Genomic DNA, 25,934 nt, shown 5'->3' with positions numbered 1-25,934 from the left:
TACCATTGTGGTGGGATCTTGGGCTGCACATCTATGCCTCGCACTCCCCAGTCCTCTGTAAAATGGGAGGGCTGTCCCAAGTGCTTTCCCAATTGAGAACTGGGTGTTTTACAATCTACTCAGCACATGTTCACTATGTGTCCAACCAGTATATGGTACCGTACATGGTACACGGCATCTGTCTCAGAGCCATGGTGCAAATTAGAGTCCTAGTATTTTTCTCTCAAATGTTTAGAAAGGTCACATTCTATTTGTGCCAGCAAAATTCGACACAAATAGGAATATGAAATATTTTGCAGCCAGAGATGAATATAGCTAAACTATGGAGGCTAATAGTAAACAAACAGTAATTTGGTGGGAACTTTTGTCCGTACCTTGGTCAGTTTACTGTTTTATAGATGGCAACAGGGATATTATCTACCAGAGACAGCAGGACACGGAGGACTCCCCATAGGTAGATTATTTACCTTGGTCCTCTTCGTTAGTTAACTGATCATCTTTGTGAAACATTTTGCATTTCAGGCATTACTTATTCTTGGTTGCAAAAGTTAAAACGCCTATCAATAGTGTATTTTCCTACCATTTGGAACCTGGCATGAAGTCTCTACTCTGCACACAGGAATTGACTTTACATCAACATAACCCCTTCTTCAGAGGCTCACTGAAAGTTGGATTTGTTCTTTGTAAATCACACCAACCACCAAAAAACTAAATACACAACACAGCAGACATCATTTTTAACACCAGCATCTCCAGCAGCAAATGGGTTGAGAATTGAACATTTCCGAAGTTAGGTACTAAGGTCTTTACATCAATTATCCCTTTTAATTACCACCCCCTACAAAGTCAATTTTATTACAGTTCCTATTTCATAGATGAGGAAAATGGAAGCTTTGGCAACTTAAATACCCTGCCTATAGTCTCAGAGCAAGCAGATAGCAGAGTTGGATTTTATTTTATTTTTTAATTTTTTTAATGTTTATTTATCTTTGAGAGAAAGAGAGAGAGAGAGAAAGAGAGAGAATGCAAGTGGGGGAGAGGCAGAGAGAAAGGGAGACACAGAATCTGAAGCAGGCTCCAGGCTCTGAGCTGTCAGCACAGAGCCCGGACGCGGGGATCAAACCCATGAAAGGCAAGATCATGACCTGAGCCAAAGTAGGATGCTTAACGGAAGGAGCCACCCAGGCGCCCCAGCAGAGTTGGATTTTAAATTCACTAACTCCAGTCTTTACTGTTAAGCATATACTATATTGTCTCCCTAGCAATTTATAAGCCAAGAATTGAAAGATAAAATGATAAGTCCTAGATCACAAAGAATCGTATTTCTCCTAATATATAAAATGCTAGGGATCCAACAGGGGAAAACAAATGGACACTTATGAAATCTTAAGCTGAAACTTTGGGAAAGATATTTTAATGTCTCCTATCTTCAGTAGTTTGAAACCTAAGTTAGTTTTTCATGGAGTTCAAGAAAAGGAAACAAATGACACTGCCATATACCTTTCCATCAGTGAAGTATCGACAATTCATTTTTAGAAATTTTACCACGCCTGGCTCATCTTCTTCAGAAGTGGATGATAAGACTCTTTCAATGGGTTTTAAGGCCTTTCTTGCTAAGTCAGCATCCTTTAAGAAAGCAAAATTCCCAAAATCAAATGGAAGCCTTTTTAAACAGATTCTTTCTATAAATCAAGCCACATAAGTTTCCTATAAGGAACCTGTTTCTATTTACCTTGAACATGAAAAAGAGCCAAATATGCTTCATTCTCCAAGAATTATCACAAACACAACTAAGTATCCAAATCAAACTAAGATTTAAACAACAACAACAGTAAGGGTGTACGTATGAACTCATAAAAATGGCTCATCAAATGTTTTTAGAAAATAACCTAAATGAAATAATTCATATTTGACTCATGGTTCAATTTCTCTAGAAAAAGGAGTAAAAGCAGTACAAATCAACTATCTGTCTCATCCAGAGTTTAATTGCATACTTTTACATATAAAAGGTGTGCATTTTTCCCTCTGAGACCTTAAATATGAAATAGGTTTCTTTTTGATAGGACATATTCTCTCAACTAAGACAAATCCTTAACCCTACCCCCTTTGGGGAAATTTCAGGTGAAAACCTGTGAAAAACAACACATAAAATTCTACAACTCAAAAAATTATTTGATAAATATGAATGTTAGTTCACGAATGACATACATACAGGCAGTTTATCATATTCTGCATCTGATGATGAAGGAGACACAGTAGCACCAGGACTGGATGATGATAATCTTAAGGTACTGGAAGGAAAGTTAGCATCTGGCACGAAAAGGACCTGAGAATGGGAAAGACAAGTGAAGTGAATATCGAGATCAGGCAAACACTGGACAGTGTTTAGGGCATTACTTTCTGTACAGAATCATGCTAAGTACACGACTAAGACTTGGTTGGGGGGCACCTGGGTGTCTCAGTCGGTTAAGTGTATGACTTTGGCTCAGGTCATGATCTCACAGTTCCTGAGTTCAAGCCCCGCAATGGGCTCACTGCTGTCAGCACAGAGCCCGCTTCGGATCCTCTGATCCCCTCTCTCTCTGCCCCATCCCAACTCACGTGCTCTCTCTCTCCCTCAAAAATAAAGTAGACATTAAAAAAAAAGTCTGTTCTCTTAAAAAAAAAAAAAAAAAAAAAGACCTAGTTGGCCTTCCCAAAACTTGTAAGTACCTTGGAGGCTTCTGGACTAATCCACGAAACAATTACTCATAATATGAATGCGTTCAGTGCAAAAGGTATGGAACACACCCACAGACACTGCAGGAGCTCACAGAGGGGAGAACAAGGTGGGTGAGTACTCTGGGCATGTCATATAAAGCAAGTGGGTCCAAGTGAGGCTTTGAACAGCATAGAAGATTTAGAGAGGAAAGAAGATTCCAGGGAGGGGCACTAAGGACAGGGAAGAAAGGAAAGAGTAGCATGGCATGCTTCTAAACCCAACACCTGTATCAGGAAGAAATGGAACAAATTCACGCTTGCTAACTCTCAGCAGGCCCTGAGTACTAACGTAAGATCGTTACAAGTTGTACAAGGTAATATCAATAATCTCAATAATTTCTATCACCATCAACTTATCTAAAAACAAAAATTGAAATCTCCCACAGTGTACAAAGTAGCCTCTTTCCGCAAAATGTACTGGTGCCTGAAATGTTATTATGATCTTATCATTCAACACTCTTACAGTGAGACATGCAACATTTTGGCATATATCATATACAGTCTTAAAATGATGTCCTTTAGGGCTGCCTGGGTGGCTCAGTCGGTTGAGCGTCCGACTTCAGCCCAGGTCATGATCTCGTGGTCCGTGAGTTCGAGCCCCGCGTCGGGCTCTGTGCTGACAGCTCGGAGCCCGGAGCCTGTTTCAGATTCTGTCTCCCTCTCTCTCTGACCCTCCCCTGTTCATGCTCTGTCTCTCTCTGTCTCAAAAATAAATATGCATTAAAAAAAATTTTTTTAAATGATGTCCTTTAATGTTATAAAACAGAATTCAGCACTAATTATATAACAACTGTTCACACTTTCCCATCCTATCTCTGTTTTAACTTTAGTTATTTAAATCTCTCTTCAATCCAGAAAAAAGGTGAGACAACAACAAAAGACACATTCTGATAAAGGTAGGAAAACCAAGGAGAATAACATGAGGACTAATTACTACTGAAACTATGTACTCCAAAATTACCAAACACTCTTTGAGGGGTGGGCCATAAAACAGGTTCTGAGTTTCCAAATAACCAATGCAAAGGGACAGACATCATTAGTCAGCAGAATTCAACTTCCATAAGATAAAAACAAACCAGTCTTGGGGTGCTTGGGTGGCTCAGTCATTTAAGCATCTGACTCTTGGTTTTGGCTCAGGTCACGATCTCGTGGCTTTGTGGGTCTGAGCCCTGCATTGGGCTCTGCGCTGGCAGTGAGGAGCCTGCTTGGGATTCTCTCTCTCTCTCTCTCTCTCTCTCTCTCTCTCTCTGCCCCTCCCGCACTTGCATCTCTCTCTCTCTCAAAATAAATAAACTTAAAAAAAAAAAACCCAGTCTCTCATAAGTAGAAGTATTTTCTCATTAAGTCTCATAAAGAGTATCCCAGTCTGAACTACTTGTCTTTGATGATACACTGACAATTAATACAATAACCAGTTTGGGAGGACTGTTCTTAATAACATCTGCGATGTAGATCAATGGCAAACGCCAAAGTGTAGAGTTCTACAAATGTACCTTACAGAGGGCTAAAATTCTATGCTCTCTTATCTCATGTATCTGGACAAGAGGAATGAATGGATAACATTTCTTCCAAGCAATTCTCCATTAACAGTTTTTTGTATCTGAGTTTTGACAAGTGTTAGGCAACACAGGTTAGGATTCTATTGTCTGGCATGTTCTAAATGTCCAATCAAAAGGATATTTCCTGTGCTTAAACAGTTCATTACAGTGTAGAGGTGACAGTTGGATGCTGGGATGCTCAGTCAGAAGATGTGCTACCTCAACATGGAGGTGAGCCAGGAACATGGGCAGGGGTAAGGGCGGTTTACCTACTGACTGCAGAAAATAATTCTGCTCCAACACTCAGGCATAACTGTCAAATTTTTCAAAGCATGTGTAGCCAAGGTGCTCGATGAATATAAAAACAGCTTAAACCTATATCTGCAAGGTAACTTCTGAGTGTGCTTAAGATAAACTACTTGAAAAAGTATATTCTTTGTACATGTCCTGAAATTTGATGTAAGTATCCAAACTAACAGCCAAACTCAGGACCTTCTAAAACTTTTGTTTAGGCCTCAGTTGTTTACATTTATCTGCTATTGCTTTTGGTCTTTTAAGCAACAAAAGAGTCTACAGTTGTAAGATTTAAAAGCTTCAGGTAACTGCCTCTGAAAATTACTTCTTACATGTAGTCACTTACCTAGCCAGACCAGTTTCCTTTCCTACCTCACGGTGACCATCAAATCAGTCTCTAGAAGAGTGAAGCTCACATTTCTTGGAGCCAGAGCAGACAAAAATAGTCCTGAATGATCAGATCTACTGAGATGAAAGCAATACGTACCCCACTCAGAGTATTTAAAAATCCTTGAAAACAAAAAGTTGTCTACAGTTTTTGAAAGCCCCTTGATTTCACTCTTCTTGATTTCTTATCTTTGTCAACAAAATCCTAATTCTATCTGGGTCCTGGGACAACCAACAGCACACAACTGTTTAGTCATATGAGGGCTGGACTGCATAGCAAATGCTAGAAAAGCCATCAGAGATAACGTGGCCCAACACCTAACTTCAGGGATTAGGAAACTGAGGCCCAAAAAAGGAAGGCACTCACCCACATCAAACAGTTACTACAAGGCCAGTCAGAAACAAAGGGTTAGAGATCCTACTTTGGTATTTTTGCCATTATAATAGGCATATTAAAACAGTCCATCGGTTACTGGACCTTAACCTAGTACCAATATTTTGTTTATGGACATAGTAAAAAAAATAAGGAATTGCTCTAAATTATTTTCCTACATTCTAGTGACTACATTCTCTGTTGTTTTTTTAATGTTTTATTTATTTTTGAGAGAGTGTAAGCAGGGGAGGGACAAAGAGAGAAGGGCAGAAGATTTGAAGCAGGCTCTGCACTGACAGCAGTGAGCCCGACGTGGGGCTTGAACTCACAAACCATGAGATCATGACCTGTGCCAAAGTCAGATACTCAAATGACTGAGCCACCCAGGTGCCCCTAGTGACTATAGACTTTAGCCTTGAATTAGTAAATACACGTCTAGGTTCTCTGCTATGGGTCAGTTACATAATATGCAGTAATACTTCAGATTATAAGAAATCCCCAAAAGGAGACATCTACTGTTAGTTTTCTTAGAAATAAATTTTCATTAATTTTTGAGAAGTTTTAATGTATATCTCCCTTCAATTACCTGGTGCTGGAAGTATGCTAATTTCTCCTTTTAACAAGAACATAAATACTAAAAGTACCATAATATAAACTAGCCCGCTTATGGCCTGTTGGCTTCATGTGCTGCCCTTGAATAAAACGCAAAGAACAATCTCACTGTTACCTCAATAAAGTTGTCTTTAAAAGTAATAGTATCTATTCTGGAAGAATTAAAGGTCACTATAATGTAGAGATGCAGAAAAATGCTCAAGTCAGTCCACAACTAAAACCAGAATGTGCTCACGGCAACCAGACGGTTCTATGGATAAGAATGGAAATTTGGACTCAGCTAGGACCTGCCAATGACTGGGTCATTTATATCTATTGGCTAAATGTAGTTTCAAAGTAGTAATAAAAGAATATCTCATTAAATATGTGGAAGGCACTAAAAAAATTGGCTGGATTAACCAAGAGTGGCAAAATTACACAATTAGCTAATTCCATTCAGTTTAAAAAATAAAGTATTAATTTAAAAACCTGGGGAAGAAATGGTGTGGCTTTTTCTTGATAGTCCTGCTGAATGTCTCTGCCTCTGGCTATTTTTGCCAGGTATCATATAAATACAAAAATGAAAAAAATTTGCTTAAAGTCAAATGATGGCCATAATGTATCCCAGGAGTGGAATAAACTGAAACGTGCACTTCTAAATTAAACATTCCAAGAACATTTGAGTTACATTCTACAGAAGAAAAAGTCAAATTTAACTTCTCTTGATGCCCTACAGGACATCCACAACATAAACTAATGATAGTTAAGTAAACTGTTAATCATCTGCAAGGCATTCATTTCTGAAGTTCCTAAATTCTACAATGCTTTCAGAATTCTTGGATCTAATGGAAAGACTGTACCAATGCACATTATCAACGATGATAATCCCATGACACTAAGAGTGAAGCATTAAAAATGGCAATAAAAGATAAATGCAAAATTTCTAAAAAGTAATACCCAACAAGTAAAGAATTACCTGGCCTGGAACAATAGTATGTGTGAAAAGTTTATTCAGTTCCACTAATTTATTGGGAGTGATGTTAAACTTCAGGGCTATGGAGTTTAGGGTGTCCTGGCTTCCAGCCTAGAATAATCAAACAAACAAGATTCAAAATATAAAGCAAAATCAACAAACAAACAAAACCCTCCTTTTTAGTAAACAACATTAATCTATTTCTGATCTGAGTGGATGAAAAGTAGTTCTTTCCAGATATATTCTGAAAAAGAAAGTAAATACATTCTCCATTCTTAATAAAACCACAGAAAAGCAAAGTCTTACATGCAATTCATTTCTGGGCTCCCTTATCTTCAAATTTCAGTGTCCACTAATAGATTTCTAAATCTACTTTGGCACAACCTAGCTGTGTGGAGTAGAGGTTCACAACGTACAATAAAAACTGTTAAGAAGAGAAGAAATAAAACACACACACAGTCCCCACCCAATAGAGGAGGGCTACTTCCTCTATTCTCAATGTTCTGTCTTCTTCCCGTCTGTTCGCTGCACTAAAGGCTCCTGCACGGTGACCTGTTTATGGCTGATAACCTCAGTGTCAGCATAGTGCCCAACACACAGAAGATACTCAAATGTTTGACAAATGAATATGACGGAAGGCAAGTAAATCATTATGAAATTCAGATTAGCTACCAATAACTGTTCACAGTCATTAAAATGACAACTTCTGATAGTCAGCCAGATTAGTGTTATTCTCCAAATCTGTGAAACTTGCGATTCATGCCCCACATGTATATTTCTTTCTTTCTCTAACAAAGGGTAATAGGCCTAAAGAGGGCAATGAGAGGATGTGAAACTTCACAGTAAATAGCTCCACCCACAAAAATGCCCCTGGTCAGGCCAATATCCCAGACTTCTTGTCTAGGGTCACTGGATAGAACTTGTTAGTGGGAGGCCACTCTGGTGTGTGTCACTAAGAAGTTCCCATATACAGCCTTGGATCAAGACAGGTGCCTGTCCCTATATTCAAAATTGGCTCCACCAGGTGAGCCCTGACCAAGGTGGCGATGTGAGTTGGCTGCAGGAGGTCGTGGTCTACTGAAGATACAGATGTAGAATTAAATTCACCACTGTCCTTAGCATCAAAACTCCACCAACTAGATGAACAGTCTCAGACTAATCAAGGTCATAGATACAAATTACACCAAAATGACCTCAAAGCATTTCTGGAACAAGTCAGTATATAAATACATGTATTTTAAAAAATAATTTAAAAATTAGCAATATATGGCCCTACTTCTACCTTGGGCAAAACCAGCCTTACTAAAAATGAAAAAGAAAAAAGACGTTTTGCCTAACATATTCAAATCCAGGGGTTTTGGGGGTTTAGAGTCAGTATGAGACACACTGAGAATGGAGACTACAGCCAGACTGCTGGATCTGAATTCTAGACCTGCCACTTGCTAGCTGTGTGACCTTGGGTCATTTACTTAACTTTTCTGCATTTCAGGTTCTTGATCCATCAAACAGATAATTGTAATTTCTGCTTCACAGCACTTACTTCATGGCAAGTGATCCAAAAATTTACTTCATATTTTTAAGAAAAGACTTACAGAAATATACTGTGCATAGGGAGTTCAGGGAAGAGAAAAAACCTTAACAATCTGGAATTATTACATAACGGCAAGACATAAATACAGCATCAAGCCACAGACCCTGGGATGGATATGGGAATCACTAAATGTTTAAAACTAAACAGAATGCGAACATCCACAGCTTTGGAGCAATATAAGCAATCTATTAAGTGCTAGCATGGTTCTCTAAACATGAAGTTATGAATCACCTTTTATTTCCAATGACAAGTACAAACAATAACTTGCCAAGTAAAACTAATCCCCATAACCTACAAATCAAACAGGCAGACATATCTGCATTGCTAATTTGATCACCTGTTTATAAGAGTTAATGTGGGGGTTGATACTTACTCTCACTGCACCATTTAGTATATACTATGGGAAACGTCTCCTAGAAAACACCCCTTGTCATTTCTTTGGAGGGGCTTGTGCATAATACTGCTGGATACACACATGGCTTTAGAGTTAATATTGTTACTAATGATAAATAATCCAACACTTCTTGAGTACCTACTATCAGGTAAGGCACTGTGCTAGGTGTTATGGGGATCAATAACCTATTGTGGACCATGGTAAAGTGAAATAAATAATCACCCCAAATCCCTCTGGAAAGGACCAGGCCTATAACCCACAGAAAGATGCCTAGAGACGTTCACCGAGCACTGAGCATGAAATGCCTGTGCCAGGACTCCTCAGTGTAACTCTGGAAAGGCTTGCAAACAATTTACCCTTCCAAAAGAAATGCCAGGGAAGGATCAGGTCTTGCTACTTGCCTGTACAGAGCCTGGCATAGCACATGAATAATGAGTAGAAAAAAAATGCACACGAGAAAATCACAACCAGGTAATGGCAACAGCACTTAATTTCTTATTACAAGTCAGAGAACACTCCTCAACAATGCTACTTCAAAGTGAATTAAAACAAATCTCTAACTGAGTGCTCACTTTGTAACAGACCTGGGATAAATATACACAGCTCCTGGCCCCCAGGAGTTCACGCTGCAGGAGAGAAATGAACACACGGCACGTATGCGGAGGTGCCGTAAGGGACACATACATAGCATTATTCATCTACTAACTCAACAGAATGGAGGCCTATACCCTGTGAGCACCAGAAATACAATGGTGACCAAAAAAAGGATCTCTCTCCATGGGTACATGAATTAAGGCACAAGATAGACATTAAAACAATCACATCAGTGAATCAATAGTGTTAAACTGAGGTACATCATGTAAAGGAACATGAACCTATGAGAGTGAAATGAAGAGATCTGGATGGATAGTCACAGAAGGTAACAATGAACATGAGGAGTCATGGGAAGAGGATGTCAAGGGCAAAGCTCTGGCTTGTAGAAATGTACAGCTTATGGAGCCATCGCTTCTTGAAAAAATACCAGCCCTGGAGGTCTAAGTGGATAGGCTGAGTAGGAAAGTGATCTGTGATTATGGAACTCAGAAAGCACAACCGGCCGTCATTGGCATATTGAAGATAATTCAAGTCATAGGCTTACATGAGATTACCCAGAGAGAAAACATAAAGGGAAAAGAAATGACCTAGAACAGGTCTTAAGAAGCTTCCTTAATTAATGGGCACACAAAAGGAATGCAGCTAAGAGGATGTGTCAGGGAGAAACATCATGCAAATCCAGTGGTCTTAACAAGTGTTCATACCTCCTGTTTATACTTACAGTGTATTCCATAGTACCGTGGGGCTTCTGAACCACCATCTTCTTCTCTTTTTTATCATGTGTTTTGTTTTGATTGTCGTCTGAAGAATAAAATGTATGTAAATGAATAATTTCATTTTCAGGAATGGAGGATAAGACACTCGGGAGTATATCAAAACTACTTTCAAATGGACTAAAAAAATAAAGCAGACCCTACTAGGAAAATGGACTATGGGCACAAATAGACCATACTCTTAAAAAAAAATACTATTCATCAGTGAACACCTGAACAAATGATTTCTGTTAACTATAATTAAATAGTGCAAATAACAAATATTTTATAGTTATTAAAGGAATAGTATAAATAATACACAATGAAGTTAAAACTAGTATAGTTAAGATATAAACGACGCATAATGGAAATCAATCCTACCCTTTTAGTTTTTTTTCTATTTTTTCAAGCAAAGCATAATTAAAATAACATAGTAAATCGACAATTTTATACATTACTCAATGCTCACCATTCAATGTTATTACACTATTATTGATTACATTCCCTATGTTATACTTTTTGTAAACTTTTTTTATTTAAAAAAATTTTTTTAATGTTTATTTATTTTTGATAGAGAGAGACAGAGCATGAGCGGGGGAGGGGCAGAGAGAGAGGGAGACACAGAATCTGAAGCAGGCTCCAGGCTCTGAACTATCAGCACAAAGCCTGACGCGGGGCTCGAACTCACAGACCATGAGATCATGACACGAGTGGAGGTCGGACGCTCAACCAACTGAGCCACCCAGGTGCTCCATCTGTTATACTTTTCGTCTCTGTCATTCATCTTATAACTGGAAGTTTGCACCTCTTAATCCCCTTCGCCTTTTTCATCCATCCCCTCATGGACTCCCCTCTGGCAACCACCAGTTTGTTGTCTGTATTTAAGAGTCCATTTTTTTGTTTATTCATGTGTTTTTTTCAATTCCACATTTAAGTGAAATCATATGGTATTTGTCTTTGATTTATTTCACTTAGCATAATACCCTCTAGGTCTATCCATGTTGTCACAAACGGCAAGATTTCATTACTTTTTATAGCCAAGCAATGTTCCACTATATATATATATATATATATATATATATATATATATATATATATATATCACATCTTCTTTACCCATTCATCTATCAGTAGACACTAAGGTTGCTTCTATATCCTGGCTACTGTAAACAGTCAATACATCTTTTCAATTTAGTGTTTTCATTTCTTTCAGTAAATACTCAGAAGTGGAATTACCAGATCGTATGGTATTTCTATTTTTAATTTTTTGAGAAACCTCCATATTGTTTTCCATAATGGTTGCACCAACTTACATTCCCACCAACAGTGCGCAAGGGTTCCCAGCCCTTTTAGAAAGTGATTTGTTAATGTGTAACAATAGTCATAAAAACGTTCATTCTTTGGTTCAGTAATCCTTCCCTAGGGGATTCATCCTAAGGCAAAATTCAAAAGAAGAAAACTGCCATATATCATAGCATATGGTTAGTGTGATATTATTGATAATACTGAAAACTTGGGACGACCAAAATGCCGGAGAACATATTATAAGTTGGGCCATAGACTTTGCTGTTTTTACAGGCCAGAACTGGTCAGCCCAGAAATTTAGCAGCTGCATTATGATTCAAATTAATTCTCATTTAAATGCATCTTAATATAATCAACCCCGATACTGAAAACACAGACAGCCATACTGCAGTGAATAAAAATTTAAATGACGAAAAATATAAAATTGAATTAACTGTGAAAAGATGCTCTAACTTGCATGTGATCTGAAAAATGCAAATTAAGACAATGCAACATTTTACATCCATTAGCATGGCAAAAATCAGAAAGCTGGAAAATTCTAGTGTTGGCAGAGATGTGAACTGTTAGAAGGGATGTAAACTGGTATAGCCATTCCAGCAAATTAAATATATATAGCCCATATGACTCAGCAATCTAACCGACAGACCTCCTCTCCCAGGAGATACATACTTTATATATATCATAAAGTCACTTGGCTTGAGGATGTACATAACCGCATCATCTGTGGCAGGGGAAAGCTGGAGGGTAAGTAAAATGTAGGAGATATGCTCTGGGATTCTAGGCAGTAATGAGAAATAACAAGCCTGAGCTATACACTGCAGCATGTTTACGTCAACAGAAAAAGAATGGGATGTACAGAACAACACCATTAGGTAAATTTAAAATAGATGCACACAGAGCAACTATACATTTTTCAAGGCCACATCCAAATAAAAGCCTACACACTGAATGCAGGAGAATGGTATGCAGTGGGAAGAGAAATGGGAGTGAGGAATGAGGATATAAGGAAATTAATGAATAAATAACAAGGAACCCAGCTCTGACCAGTGATGACATGTCACCAACTAAGAAGTGTGATTAGCTCAGCGCTCTACACCTGAGGTCCTACAACATCCCATGCCCCACTCTTAGATCAACAGTATCATCACATCCACATGACAAATATGGGTGTATTGAGTGAGAACTCAGAAGGTAATGCAGAAACATGAAAATAGTTAATTAATTTACGTGGGATTTATCTGCCTTTTAAATCGTTCCTTTATATTATTTAATGTTAACAACCAAGAAAAAAGTCATAGATGCTGTACCTAGAGTCCCTTTGCAGTCATCTGTATGTTCAATCAGACCCATTCATAGAACCAAAGAGACCTTGGAAATCCCTCCAGACTATTAAAAAAAAAAAAAAAAAAAGTGACCTCCCTACCTTCAGGTGACCACATCTAAACTACTTCAGGAAGAAGAGACTGTGTTTTTTAGATCTCTAGATTCTCTAGATAGGGAGATTTTACATGGCCTGTTGAAAAACCCCATCATACTACTTTACAACTCTCACAATCTGGTATTCTATCACGTCAGCTCTGCTCTCTCTGTCCCACACTCCTGCCCTTCTCCTTGTCACCATAAACAGTTGTCATTGTAGGTAATCTTGCTTTCAGAACAGGCTTTTCACATCCTTTTGTAAGTGCTTCCTATTTCTAGAACCTAAGCTTCCTCTTCCCATCTGTGGCAACTTCTGATCCACACCTGTCCAGAAAACTGTGCATAATTGTTTCTGGTCCCAGTGGAATCACTGCTATAAGCCACCAAACCCTGAGTTTCCATATTGCTCACCTGCAAAAGAAAAACAGGTGCTAGCTGAGCCTTTCAGGATAAAGTTAACTTGTGTACCTGAATTAGTACGAAAATTACTTCTCCTTTGTCAGAGGTGGGTAGGCCAGAAAAATGTCATAGTAACATTATAAATAAGGCGGGGGGGGAGCTTTCCCTCCAGAATCTAAGATTCTGAAATTCTTGAGGTAAAGGCCATGATGCCTACCATCTTTGAACATCTTGTGCCTTACAATGATACCTGGTATATATGTTTGAATGAACTTCCCAATACAGGTCAATGAACCTGATACACTTGATTGTGGGCAACATTTTCACTGATAGAGCATCACACCAGGAATATCATATAAACCTATCAAAGCTAGGGGCACCTGGGTGGCTCAGTTGGTTAAGTGTCTAACTTCGGCTCAGGTCATGATCTTGCAGTTTGTGGGTTCAAGCCCCACATAGGTCTCTGTGCTGACAGTTCAGAGCCTGGAGCTGCTTCAGATTCTGTCTCTCTCTCTCTCTCTCTCTCTCTCTCTGCTCCTTCCCCTGCTCATGATCTGTCTGTCTCTCTCTCAGAAATAAAACATTAAAAAAAAAAAAAAAACAAAAAACTATCAAAGCCACAAGTCAAACACTAGGTTTTACTGTTGAGTCAATATTAAAAGCAAAGAACTGGCAAATTCTTAGAACCTAATTCGATGGTCTTCATATCATTATAGCACAAGGTAAGACTTCGGATGGATTCTTAATTTTTTTTTCTTTTGCGTTACGTTTTAAAGATGGCCAGCTACGCGTCTCCATAAGTGAAGTCCTGTATACCTTACCTAGACATAGTCTGCAGCACATAGTCCATGAAGCACTGGAAAGGCTTCTGGCCCTGGAGAGAGCCCAGAAGAGACGGGAGCTGCCTCGGGCGAGGACGGCTCTGCCACGCTTCAGGATGGGGTTCCACCTCCAGCGTTTCAGGTGGGGACCCATGACCATCTCCAAGGGTAGAACTATCTCCCAGTGATACTGACACCTTTATTTCCAGCTTCAGCCTCCTCAGACCCTTATATGTACACAATTCGGACCCTCCCCCTGCTTTGGAAAACCTGGAGCAAATGATGTAAGAGTATCTACTGCCAGAGGGGAAACAGGGCCAGATGTCCCTCAGGAGCCATTCAGGGCAGAGCAACTGAACCTCCTATTTGCCCCGCCTCTGAAAAAAGTTTTCAGAGCCAGTTTTTTCCAGCCTAATAAGGAAATAACTGTGGCAAAACTGACAAGAACCCTAGAGGAAAGAAACATGGCACAGCCCATCTCATTTCTCATAAGCCCTGGATGTGGGGACACCTGTGTTGACTCCCCACCCAGGTGGATCTGGTGCCCTGCCCCCAAGTCATGTCTCCCCCCACCTCAGGTGTCTGCAACACAAGGCTCTTGGCTCCTGCATCTGAGGATGTCCTAGATATGAGTGTACAGACAGAAGACTCCTCTCGCTCCATGCACTGGGGCTGAATGAAGTTGATGTTCAGGAGCAGGTCCAGGGCCTGGAGGGGCATGAAGGCTGGATGTGAAGGAATCCCTTGCAGTGGTGGTCTGTAAAATCTTGGATGAGGTTACAACTGATGAAGGAATACATTTTAAGAAGATCTGTGGTTTGAGGACAGAACCTAAGGAAGGCTTAGAGGTGGGGAGTCAAAAGAAGTGTGGCTGATGGGGGGTGGCAAGTAAAAGGGGAAGAAGAGGAGTGACCTAGGCCAAAGTCAGATGCTTAACTGACTGAGCCCCTAGAGACTCTTAAATACAGAGAATAAACAGAGGGTTTCTGGAGGGGAGGTGGGTGCAGGGATGGGTTAGATGGGTGATGGGTATTAAGGAGGGCACTTGATAGGATGAGCACTGGGTGTTATATGCAAGTGATGAACCACTAAATTCTACTCCTGAAACCAATACTACACTATATGTTAACTTGAATCTAAATAAATAAATAATAATAAAACTACCAAGGTTCTAATAATACAAACATTGAAAGAAGCAGTAAGGGTCCACCCAGGGGTGGGGTCTAATCATCACAGTGACAGACCATGTGTGGAATAAGCAAATACTGTGCTGTAACAGCCACCTGTGGGGTGTAGGAGCCCCAAGCAGGGCAGTGAGGCCAGGGCAGTGGTAAGGGAGGGGCCCTAGGATGCTAGAGTGAGGAGAACTGCATGATGTATTGGCTTCCTTTTGCTACTGTAATAAATTATCACAAATGTGCCTCCACCTCAAAAATAAACACAGGGGCGCCTGGGTGGCTCAGTCGGTTAAGCATCAGACTCCTGATCTCAGCTCAGGTCGTGATCTCACAGTTCATGAAATCGAGCTCCATGTGCAGCTCTATGATGATAGGGCGGAGCCTGCTTGGGATTCTCTCTCTCCTCTCTCTGTCCCTCCCCCCCTCATGCTCACTGTTGCTCTCAAAATAAATAAATATTTAAAAACATAAAAATAAATACAAAGTTAGTATCTAACAGTTTTGTAGGTTCCAAGTCTGACATGAGTCTCAATGGGCTAAAATCACAGTGCCTACAAATTCCAGGGAAAGACTGATTTCTTTGCCTCCTCCAACACCTAGAAGCAGGCTGCTTTCCTTGGCTCAAGGTCCCTTCCTCCACCTGCAAAGCCAGCAAAACCCAACCGAGTCCTCTCACGTGCCATTTCCTAGCTCTTCCTCCCCCTCTGCTGCCCTTGTTCACTTTTAAAGACCCTTGAGTTTATACTGGCCACACCTGGACAAGCCAGGATGTTTTCCCTAAGGTCAGCTGATTAGCAACCTTAATTCCATCCATAACTTTAATGGGTTTTGGATTTTAGGACACAGACATCTTTGGTAAGGGGCATCATTCTGCCTACCGAGGATGCAGAACAGGTACAGGAAAAGATAAGAAAAGAGGTTCAGATTGAAAGAGGGAATTTTGGTGGATTCAAGGAGCGATCTCAGCTGTGAGTGTGCTGGGGGATGTGAAGGAATGCAGCACTGGCTAGATGTTCTGGTTCTGAGAAAAAAACAGCACAAATAAAACAATACCGATGTCATTTAAACCTGGCTGCAGTCACAGACCATTGGGAACCCGGTGAAGTCAGGACAGTAGACTTTGTTCACTACTGTCCTTGAAAACAGAAACAAAAGGCAACTGTGAATTCCTTGGATCTTGATTCCATAACCTCTATTACAGATATTGGAAGGACAGAAAAGACAGTATGTGGACTTTTTTTCTGTCATCCATTGTCTGAAGAAGCACAAATAGAATTTGAAAAGTATCAGGACCAATTCTGTAATGGCCTGACTCAGTGTGCACGTCTTCTTTTTTTACTTTCCTTGAACAATGAATGCTCTCTCCTCCTTCCGTCTCCATCATAAGACCAACTGAATGGGGTACATGAGCCGGCAGCAAGGACACTCAACACCTTGTCTAAAGAGGGACGAGAGCTTTCCACAGCATCCAAATGAGGGGGATTTGTAGAGGCAAAAATTGTCTATGTCTCTCTAGATCTTTCTAAGAAAGAGGTACGCTGATTTATTTATTTAAAAAAAAATTTTTTTAATGTTTTTATTTTAGAGACAGAGAGAGACAGAGCATGAGTGGGGGGGGGGGGGGGTGGGGAGAGAGGGAGGCACAGAATCCAAGCAGACTCCAGGCTCTGAGCTGTCAGCACAGAGCCCGACACGGGGCTCGAACTCACAGACTGTGAGATCATGACCTGAGCTGAAGTTGGACACCCAGCAGACTGAGCCACCCAGGCACCCCTAATTTAAATTCAAGCTGGGGCTTCTGGGGGGCAGCTGAGCATCTGACTTCGGCGAAGGTCATGATCTCGCAGTTTGTGAGTCAAGCCCCGAGTCAGGCTCTGTGCTGACAGCTCAGAGCCTGGAACCTGCTTCAGATTCTTTGCCTCCCTCTCTCTCTGCCCCTCCCCCACTCAGGCGTGCACGCTCTCTTTCTCAAAAATAAATAAAGATTTAAAAAAAATTTAAATTCAAGTTAGTTAACATATAATGTCATATTGGTTTCAGGAATACAGTTTAGTGACTCATAACTTACATTTAACACCCAGTGCTCATGCCAACAAGTGCCCTCCTTAAGGTCCATCACCCATTTAGCCATTCCCCTACCCATCTCCCCACCAGCAACTCTCAGTTTGTTCTCTGTATTTAAGAGTCTCTTATGGTTTTCTTTCCTCTCTGTTTTTCTTATTTTATTCTTTCTTCCCTTCCCCTATGTTCACCTATTTGTTTCCTAAATTCTACACATGAGTGAAATCATATGGTATTTGTCTTTCTCTGACTTATTGTGCTCAGCATAATACACTCTAGTTCCATCCATGTTGTTGCAAATGGCAAGATTTTTGATCACCAAGTAATATTCCACACACCACGTCTTCTTTATCCATTCATCAGCTGATTGACATTTGGGTTCTTTCCATATTTGGCTTTTATTGATAGTGTGCTATTAACATTGGGGTGCATGGGGCCACCCTGATTTATAAACAGAATCTACTTACAATGACAGGCATTTCCTTGAACTGGGAACTGATGTATTTGGCTGTGGCAGTTTGACGATATTAACCATAAAATCAAGTCATGTGTCATCTCCCTTATGTCACCAAACATTTTTTCTGATTACAATTTGGTTTTGGGGTCAAAAATGAACTGAGTTCAACTAGCAATGCTGACACTTTCTCATAGCTGTGTGATGTTAACCAAGTTACCTGAAATCTTTGTGTCTCCATTTCCTTACCTGTAAAATGAAGAACTATCTCATAATGTTGTTCAGAAGATTAAATGAGATAACAAAGACAGTGTTCATCTCAGAGCCCAGCACAGAATAAGCGCTTAGCAAATGCTAGTATTATTAATAATAATGCAGTCAACATTAAGTTAATAGAAATTTGAACAGAGTAGGGTATTAAAAGAATTATCAACCTAAGCAAAAGGTTTCATTCCCAAAATACAGGAGTCATAGAAAATTAATATGATAGATTATTATAAATTATTTAAAAAAGAAGAACTACATCTGATCACTTTGATACATGCCAAAGAAGCCTTGGATGAATGAATCAGCCACTATCTTTTCTTAAAAGGAAAAAAAAAAACTGTTAGAAAACTAAGAATAGGAGTGAACTTCCTTAACATGATGAAGAATTTTTACTCTTTGATATTAAAAATCTGCTTCTGAAAAAAATCAGTGGATCCCTAAAAGTTGTAAAACAAAAGCACTTTCCCTGTGAGAATGTTCACTTCCTGGTCTGTAGTGGCTTGTTCATTACCTGAACACACCCTGAACTCAGGCACCAGTGAGGCCTCCACCCCAGCTTTCTAGAAGAGAGACTCCAAGGTGTGCAGCGGGGGAGAAATACCCGCAGGCACTGCGTGAGCTCCACCCCATTCCTTTTATCCCTTTGTTTTGTGGGAGACACGTGCTTAAGAGCAATTCCAGCAAAGCTTTTAAAGCTTTGGGGCATAATGTCTCCCAATCGGCTAAAAGAAGCTAACCTAATGTGATGCAAGTCTAAACCTCAAGAACTTAAGGTCATAAAAATGAACTCTGTAGTGGAGATGAAAGCAGCAACACTACAAGCATCACAGAGACAGACCCTTTGGAGCTCCCAAGGATGAAGACGGAAAGTCTGCCATTCTTTGGAGGCCACCTTTCACAGCACTGCAACACAACACCTGTGGACCGTACTCCAGGCAGCTGCTGGTTGGCCAGTGAGCTCTTCAGAAATTAAGTGCTAGTCGAAACTGTCCTAAAGCATATCTGAGGCAACCGAGATGAGTTCTATCAGAAACGGAAAGCAAATACTAACACACTAACCAGTGTAAATGTAAGAATTCCTACTATCGTGGTTTATACTCAACTTTGTTTTGGAGTCTCTAATCAAAGGAAAAGATCAAAGTTTTACATACTGAAAAGAAAGAAATGAAATCTTCATGATCAGCAGATGAGTTAACTGTCTACCTAAAGAACCAACATCATGAAAATATCCAGAAATCATAAAATTGTTCAGCAAGGTGGCCAGATATAATAGTCTTTTATATTTGTGACAGAAGTGTATTTTGAAAAGTCCCAGACATAACAGTATGAAACTAGAAAATGTCTAGGAATAATTAAAATGAGATAATGGGAAGATACATATAAAGAAAATTCAAAAGGTTAACTAAAGTATGTATATGGAAGCTTGAATAAAGGGAACTACATATAATGTTCCTAAATTGGAAATCTCATTCTTGTAAAAATTTCACTTTCTCTTCAAATCACTGTTTAAATGAAATGCAATTTAAATAAAATAAAAAAAAAAAATTTGGAGAAGGGAAACATGCCGAATTGATCATCATATTTCTGTAAGCATAAATACATCATAAGACTATCCAAAATTATCTTTAAAAGAAAAATGACAGTAGGAACACTGTATTGTTAAAACAAATGATAATAAAACCATGGCAATCAAAACACTATGGTGAAATATCAAAATTCAGAACTATATTGAAGTAATTTAATGTAATATATAAATGCCTTTAGGGGTGCCTGGGTTTCTCCATTGGTTGAGTGTGGGACTCCTGGTTTGGGCTCAGGCCATGATCTTGCAAACCGTGAGACTGAGCCCCACACCAGGCTCTGTGCTGACAGCGGGGAGCCTGCTTTGTATTCTCTCCTCTCTCTGCCCTTCCCATGCTCTCTTCTCCCTCCCCTCAAAATAAATAAATAAACTTTAAAATAAAATGCTTGTATAAGCCAGTAAGAAAAGGCTGGATTTTCCCATAAATGTCATGTAACTTCACATTAGAGGGGAGGCTTTGGCATCAGACAGACTCAATGACAGCCCCGGTCTGCCCCTAGCTCACTGTATAAGTAAGTAACTTCACTTAATCAAAGACAGTCCCCCAGCATGTAAATCGGGGATACAGAGGCACCTGGCTGGCTCAGTGAGTGGAGCATGTGACTCTTGATTTCAGAATCCTGACTTCAAGCCCCATGTTGGGTGTGGAGCCTGCTTTAAAAAAAAAAAAAAATTAAAATAAAAATATAAAATAAAATAAAATAAAGTGGGGATACCAACTGGACTCCCACAGAGAGTTGCTGTAAGGATTACATAAGGCATTTGGATCAAGGTAAAGCACTCCACAATGCATGAAAAAGGACTCAGGAAACCTTAAGAATTACTATTAAATGAGGTTGGATGAACACCAGCTAAGACCTGGAGAAAAATTCAGATCACTCTCAAATCAGTACAGGCAGATTCAAGATTTAATAGTTTAAAAAGTTAAGTTAGAAATTAACTTCTTCTTGAAGTTAGGGTGGCTGGGTGGCTCAGTCAACTGAGTGTCCAACTCTTGATTTTGGCTCAGGTCATGATCCCAGGGTCGTGGGATCGAGCCCCGCCATGTCCGGCTCGGTGATGAGCATGACGCTTGAGATTCTCTCTCTCTCCCTCTCTCTTTCTCTCTCCCTCCTTCTGCCCCTCACCCCTGCTCACACACTTACTCTTTCTAAAATAAAGTTTTAAGAAAATGTCCTTGAATAAAAATACAGGATTTGTAATTGTTTAAAGAAATGTGTTCCCTATCGGTGATAAAACATTTCTGACATTGTTGGCCTGACTCTGTCAAGAGTGCAGTGAAAATGGGGTGCCTGGGTGGCTCAGTCGGTTAAGCGGCCGACTTCAGCTCAGGTCACGATCTCGCAGTCCGTGAGTTCGAGCCCCGCGTCGGGCCCTGGGCTGATGGCTCGGAGCCTGGAGCCTGCTTCCAATTCTGTGTCTCCCTCTCTCTGCCCCTCCCCCATTCATGCTCTGTCTCTCTCTGTCTCAAAAATAAATAAACGTTAAAAAAAATTAAAAAAAAAGAGTGCAATGAAAATATTAAATGTTATATTTAATATGTTTATAATATTATGGAATACCTGAATTATAAGCTGTTACAATACAATTTTTAAAAGGCATGTCATGAGGAACCTCATCTCCTGAGGATGGAGAGGGCAGGCATGTGAGGAAGAATTCACTATACTAAATATGAACTCCAGATTTTATCCTCTCTTGACACAAAGGGAAATGCCCTGTAGACCTTATTTTCCTTCCTTCAAGCATGTCACAGGCAATACAGTCCTTGACTAAAGTGAGTCATGCTGATGCAAAATCTAGAAAGCAAGAAGGGTGGGGGAGTTGTTTAAATTCTTTACCTCAGAGCCTAGTAGCGGCCCTCAGCAGGGAGCAGGCCCTCAAGTATTTGTGGAATGAGTTAACTAATCTCCTATCTAAGTGAACAGTTTATTTCAGTTGTTGAGTCAGCTTTTGACATAGCAGCCATAAAACCAAGAGCATTTCAACGTCACACATAGATGACACACATATATGATGAGCTCAGGTAGTTATTAGCCCAGACAGAAATCTCAACCTTATCAGCACTCACATTATAGCTCAGGGGAAATGGAAACTCCACGTATAATCAACTTTTTCTCCTTACTAAGAAACAACAATGTCCCTCGGGCTGTGGAGATGACACTAAAATTTTACTTAACTTTTGCCTTATTCCTCTCTCAGAGTTCACTCGGGGTACAACGGCTTTGCTAGGGTGTCTGTGCCAGAGGACTGGGCTTAAATTCCTGCTTCATGCTGATCCACGGTGGGGCCTTTGGGGAGTCACGCAGGTTCTAGGTGTTTTCATTTATAAAATAGGCTACTACCACCTGCATTAAATCATGATGAGTATTCAATTAAATAATGAAATAAAGCATCTAACTACAGGAGACACTCATCCAAAATAAGCTCTTTCTGCTCTTCCTTGTGCCTACAGCCGCTTCTACTCTCCTTCCTACTCTCTTTCGTACCATCCGAAAATTCAAGGTCGCTTTTGTTTTTTCAATAAGTGAATCAAAAACTTAGTTGGGTAAATTTAAAATTTAGAAGAAACTATGAAATATAAAAATTCTGTATTAATCAAAACTATACAGTCATTGAAACAGAGTTGAATAAGAGAAGGAAATACAAATAACCCATTTTATCCCCATTCAGAAAGAACCAATGCTTACATTCTCGTGAACAGAATTCCAGCAGTTCTCCATCTCTCTTTCTGTATGTATATAGGTGAGTTATTTTTTTTTTTTTTCACAAAAATGAATCATACTCTATATACTGTTGGCAACCTGCTTTCCTACTGTAAAATTTTGTGTGTGTGAAAATTTCCCACATCTTTTTTCTACATCATTTTTAAATGGCACATAGTCTTCCATTTTATGTCATTTATGTTATTTTTATTTTTCCATTATTTAAAGCAATGCAGTGAATAAGACGTGGTATATTTACACAATGGAGTATTATTCAGCCATAAAAAAGAATGAAATCTTGCCATTTGCAATGGCATGTATGGAGACCGAGATTATAATGCTAAGAGAGACAAGTCAGACAGAGAAACACAAATACCATGATTTCACTCATATATGCAATTTAAAAAACAAAACAAACAAGCAGAGGAAAAAAAAAAACAGAGGGGAGGGGCCAGAGAATGGGTTAGGTAGATGATGGGGATTAAGGAGTGCACTTGAGGTGAGCACAGAGGGATATATGGAAGTGTTAAATTACTATATTGTGCACCTGAAACTAATGTAACACTGTAGTTACCTGAAATTAAAAACTTAAAGTAAAAACAAAGTAACAAAATAATAAAACAATGCAATATTAGTCACTGTAGTTAAATCTTCTAATATGCACATGACTGGTTCCTTAGGGTAAATTTCTACAACACAGTTGTTGGGCCAAAGAGTATGCAAATGGTAAGTCTCTTGATAAAAATGGTTATTGCCTTCCAGAAAGATGTGACCACATTACTCTCCCACTATCAATGTATTAGAGCATTTTTCCTTTGCACCTCCCCCAGTACACTTCTAATTTGATTTTTCAAAAATCACTTAAGCTGAAAAAAATCACTGACCACATGTAATCTGATCTATTGTCCTTTTCTCAGCCCAAATCACAGTTGGATATTTCTCTTACATTGAGATTTCTCCTAATACAAATGTGATATTGCAGATCAATTAGGGAACAAGATGTAGATTAAACAGATTATAATAGGACTAGACTCAGCTTTAGCTCCTAGTACAACCGGTTTTTTAAAACACAGCTGCTTGGTTCAGTGATTATACTTTTTGCTTCAACAATAACAAGAATGGATTATAATATACTACGTTAATGGGAGTGTTGGAGTTGTGAGAGGAAAAATAAGGAGTGTCCCTTGATCACTGTCAGGTTACTAAGAGCTCGGGGACTGGGGGAAATGGGTAAATGTTGACCAAAGAATGCAAACTTCCAGTTTGGTGATCATAGTTAATAATACTATACTGTGTATCTGAAAGTTGCTGAGAGTGGATCTTAAATGTTCTCACCACAAAAACGAAATGGTAATTATGTGACCTATGGAGGTGTTAGCTAAAGCTATAGTGGCAATAGTCTTGCAATATATACATACATACACACACACACACACACACACACACACACACACACACACACATCAAGTCAACACTGTATACTTTAAATTTATACAAAGTCACGTCAATTTTATCTCATAAAGCTGAAAAAAATATACCTTTTTATATTCATGCTTTATTTTTTAAGTTTTTATATTTATGCTTTTAACTATATTTGCAACGGTTATATCTTTTCAATTTTATGTTTAATTGGTTGTAATGCTCACCACCAATTCTTTCATAAAATGACTTTCATTCTTGAGGACTAGATTGTGATAGAGTCCTCAGGGGGAAAAGAAAAAGTCTCTCCCACTCAGTAACTCCGTTTAGGAAAGGTATGACATAAATGGTATGTTTCTCAGATTTAGTATGCCTGAGAATGTCCTGTTGTCTTTGAGCTTGAAAAACAGCTTTTACTTCACAACTGTGAAGATTTCATTCCTTTGGTGTTCACCGCTGTGAAGTCTGTGCCTGACTCTCTTTGTTCCTTTGTAGGTAACATTTTTTATAAAGGTTGTTTTTACCATTTATGTGTGACCTGTGAACATCTGCCATAGTTTCTCTACATGCTGAATACTCCTTCCTCATTCTGCCTAAATATGGTGAGCTCTTTTGATTTCTAAAGTCAGGTATGAAAGCATTCTTCTTTCACTGTGTCGGATTACTGCTTCTTTTCCCATTGTTTTGATTCTTCGCCAAGAACACCTTTGATTGTTAGACTCTGCTCAAGCCTCGCCCCTGTCATCTGCTCTCATCATTTACATTCCTTCCTCAACAACTTGTGCACTCTGGGGGCATTTGTCAGGTTTGTCCTGTGCACCTAGGTTTTCATGGTATGACTTCACTTAAACATTAATCTAACTTCCCTGATGGGCCCAAGAAGCACAGGCCTAATTACTTCCATCCTAATAATATCAATTTATTTTATACCCAAGTCCCTTAAGTCTCTATATTCTGCCTGATTAAAAACAAACAAACAAACAAACACATTATTTCTTGACATCCTCTTTCCACATTGAAGTCCATTTTAATCCTTTATTGTGTGATTCTTTTTTTTATTATTTTTTTTAATTTATTTTTTTTAATGTTTGTTTATTTTTGAGACAGAGAGAGACAGAGCATGAACGGGGGAGGGGCAGAGAGAGAGGGAGACACAGAACCGGAAGCAGGCTCCAGGCTCTGGGCCATCAGCCCAGAGCCCGACCCGGGGCTCGAACTCACGGAAGGTGAGATCGTGACCTGAGCTGAAGTTGGACGCTTAACCGACTGAGCCACCCAGGCGCCCCTATTGTGTGATTCTTTGGGCTCTGAACTACCAGAATGATCATTACCTTGGAATAGAAGGCAAAGTTATTATATGTTGTGGCTTGACCTACTTTTATATTTGGAAATTCATTTCTCATAATAACATAACTTTGGCTTTCAGAACTTGTTACATGAAACAGAGAAATGACATACAGGAAATATTCATACATGTGGTTAGAAAAAGTCTACAAAAACGTAATTTGTGTCAGGAAATGTGTCAGGATTGAATTGTGGGAAATAATTCAGCAATTGCTAATGTTCATGTTGTAGCAAAACCCAAAAATATTTAAAAAGGAAAAGTAGAAAGTTTCACTCATTATTTTATTCTTATTAAGTTTCTTTTGAATTCAGGAGGGAAAACTATGATTTGAATGATTAATACAAACATGACAGATTATTGAAAGCTAGATTGATTCTCAACACTGCAGAGGTTCTCTCTGAATAAATCTTCGACCATGCAATCACAAAAGTGCCTATAGTCTTACTTAAGTGTTTTCTTTTTGCTAAAATAACTTCTCAATTCTCTTAAAATATCTATTTCACTGCAGTATTTTTAAAAATTAAACTTTTATGCTAAAACACTACAAAATCACGAAAATATATTTTATTCCAATTTAGGCTTGCCTCCCATATTTGTAAAATTTCTCCATCTTTTTCAAATTTTACATCTGCCTACCTGTGTTTCAGTTAAAGAACTTTCCTACTGAGGATATTACCCACTTTGAATATTCCCATTCCTATCTCCACTTTCACAGAAGCAAGGATGTGCATTATC

The 25,934-nt window shown here is 39.2% G+C and overlaps 1 protein-coding gene across 12 annotated transcripts in view; it reads right to left on the bottom strand.

Moving 5' to 3' along the window:
- NCOA7 (nuclear receptor coactivator 7) overlaps nucleotides 1-25,934 on the bottom strand; it is a 165,923-nt gene that overhangs the window by 57,188 nt on the left and 82,801 nt on the right. For 11 of the 12 annotated variants that reach the window (XM_060616580.3, XM_060616577.3, XM_060616583.3 and 8 more), the window contains 4 exons: nucleotides 10,217-10,296; nucleotides 6,920-7,027; nucleotides 2,213-2,326; nucleotides 1,501-1,626 (listed from right to left, as the gene is read on the bottom strand). In XM_060616580.3, the coding sequence (XP_060472563.3) occupies nucleotides 1,501-1,626; nucleotides 2,213-2,326; nucleotides 6,920-7,027; nucleotides 10,217-10,296 (428 nt within the window). The remainder of the gene's footprint in view (nucleotides 1-1,500; nucleotides 1,627-2,212; nucleotides 2,327-6,919; nucleotides 7,028-10,216; nucleotides 10,297-25,934) is intronic. The other variant, XM_078447279.2, reaches the window with a different exon arrangement.

The sequence above is a fragment of the Panthera onca genome, chromosome B2 (assembly GCF_046562875.1).
Source record: "Panthera onca isolate mPanOnc1 chromosome B2, mPanOnc1 haplotype 2, whole genome shotgun sequence".
NCBI lineage: Eukaryota > Metazoa > Chordata > Mammalia > Carnivora > Felidae > Panthera > Panthera onca.
This window is presented reverse-complemented; position numbering and strand designations above follow the sequence as displayed.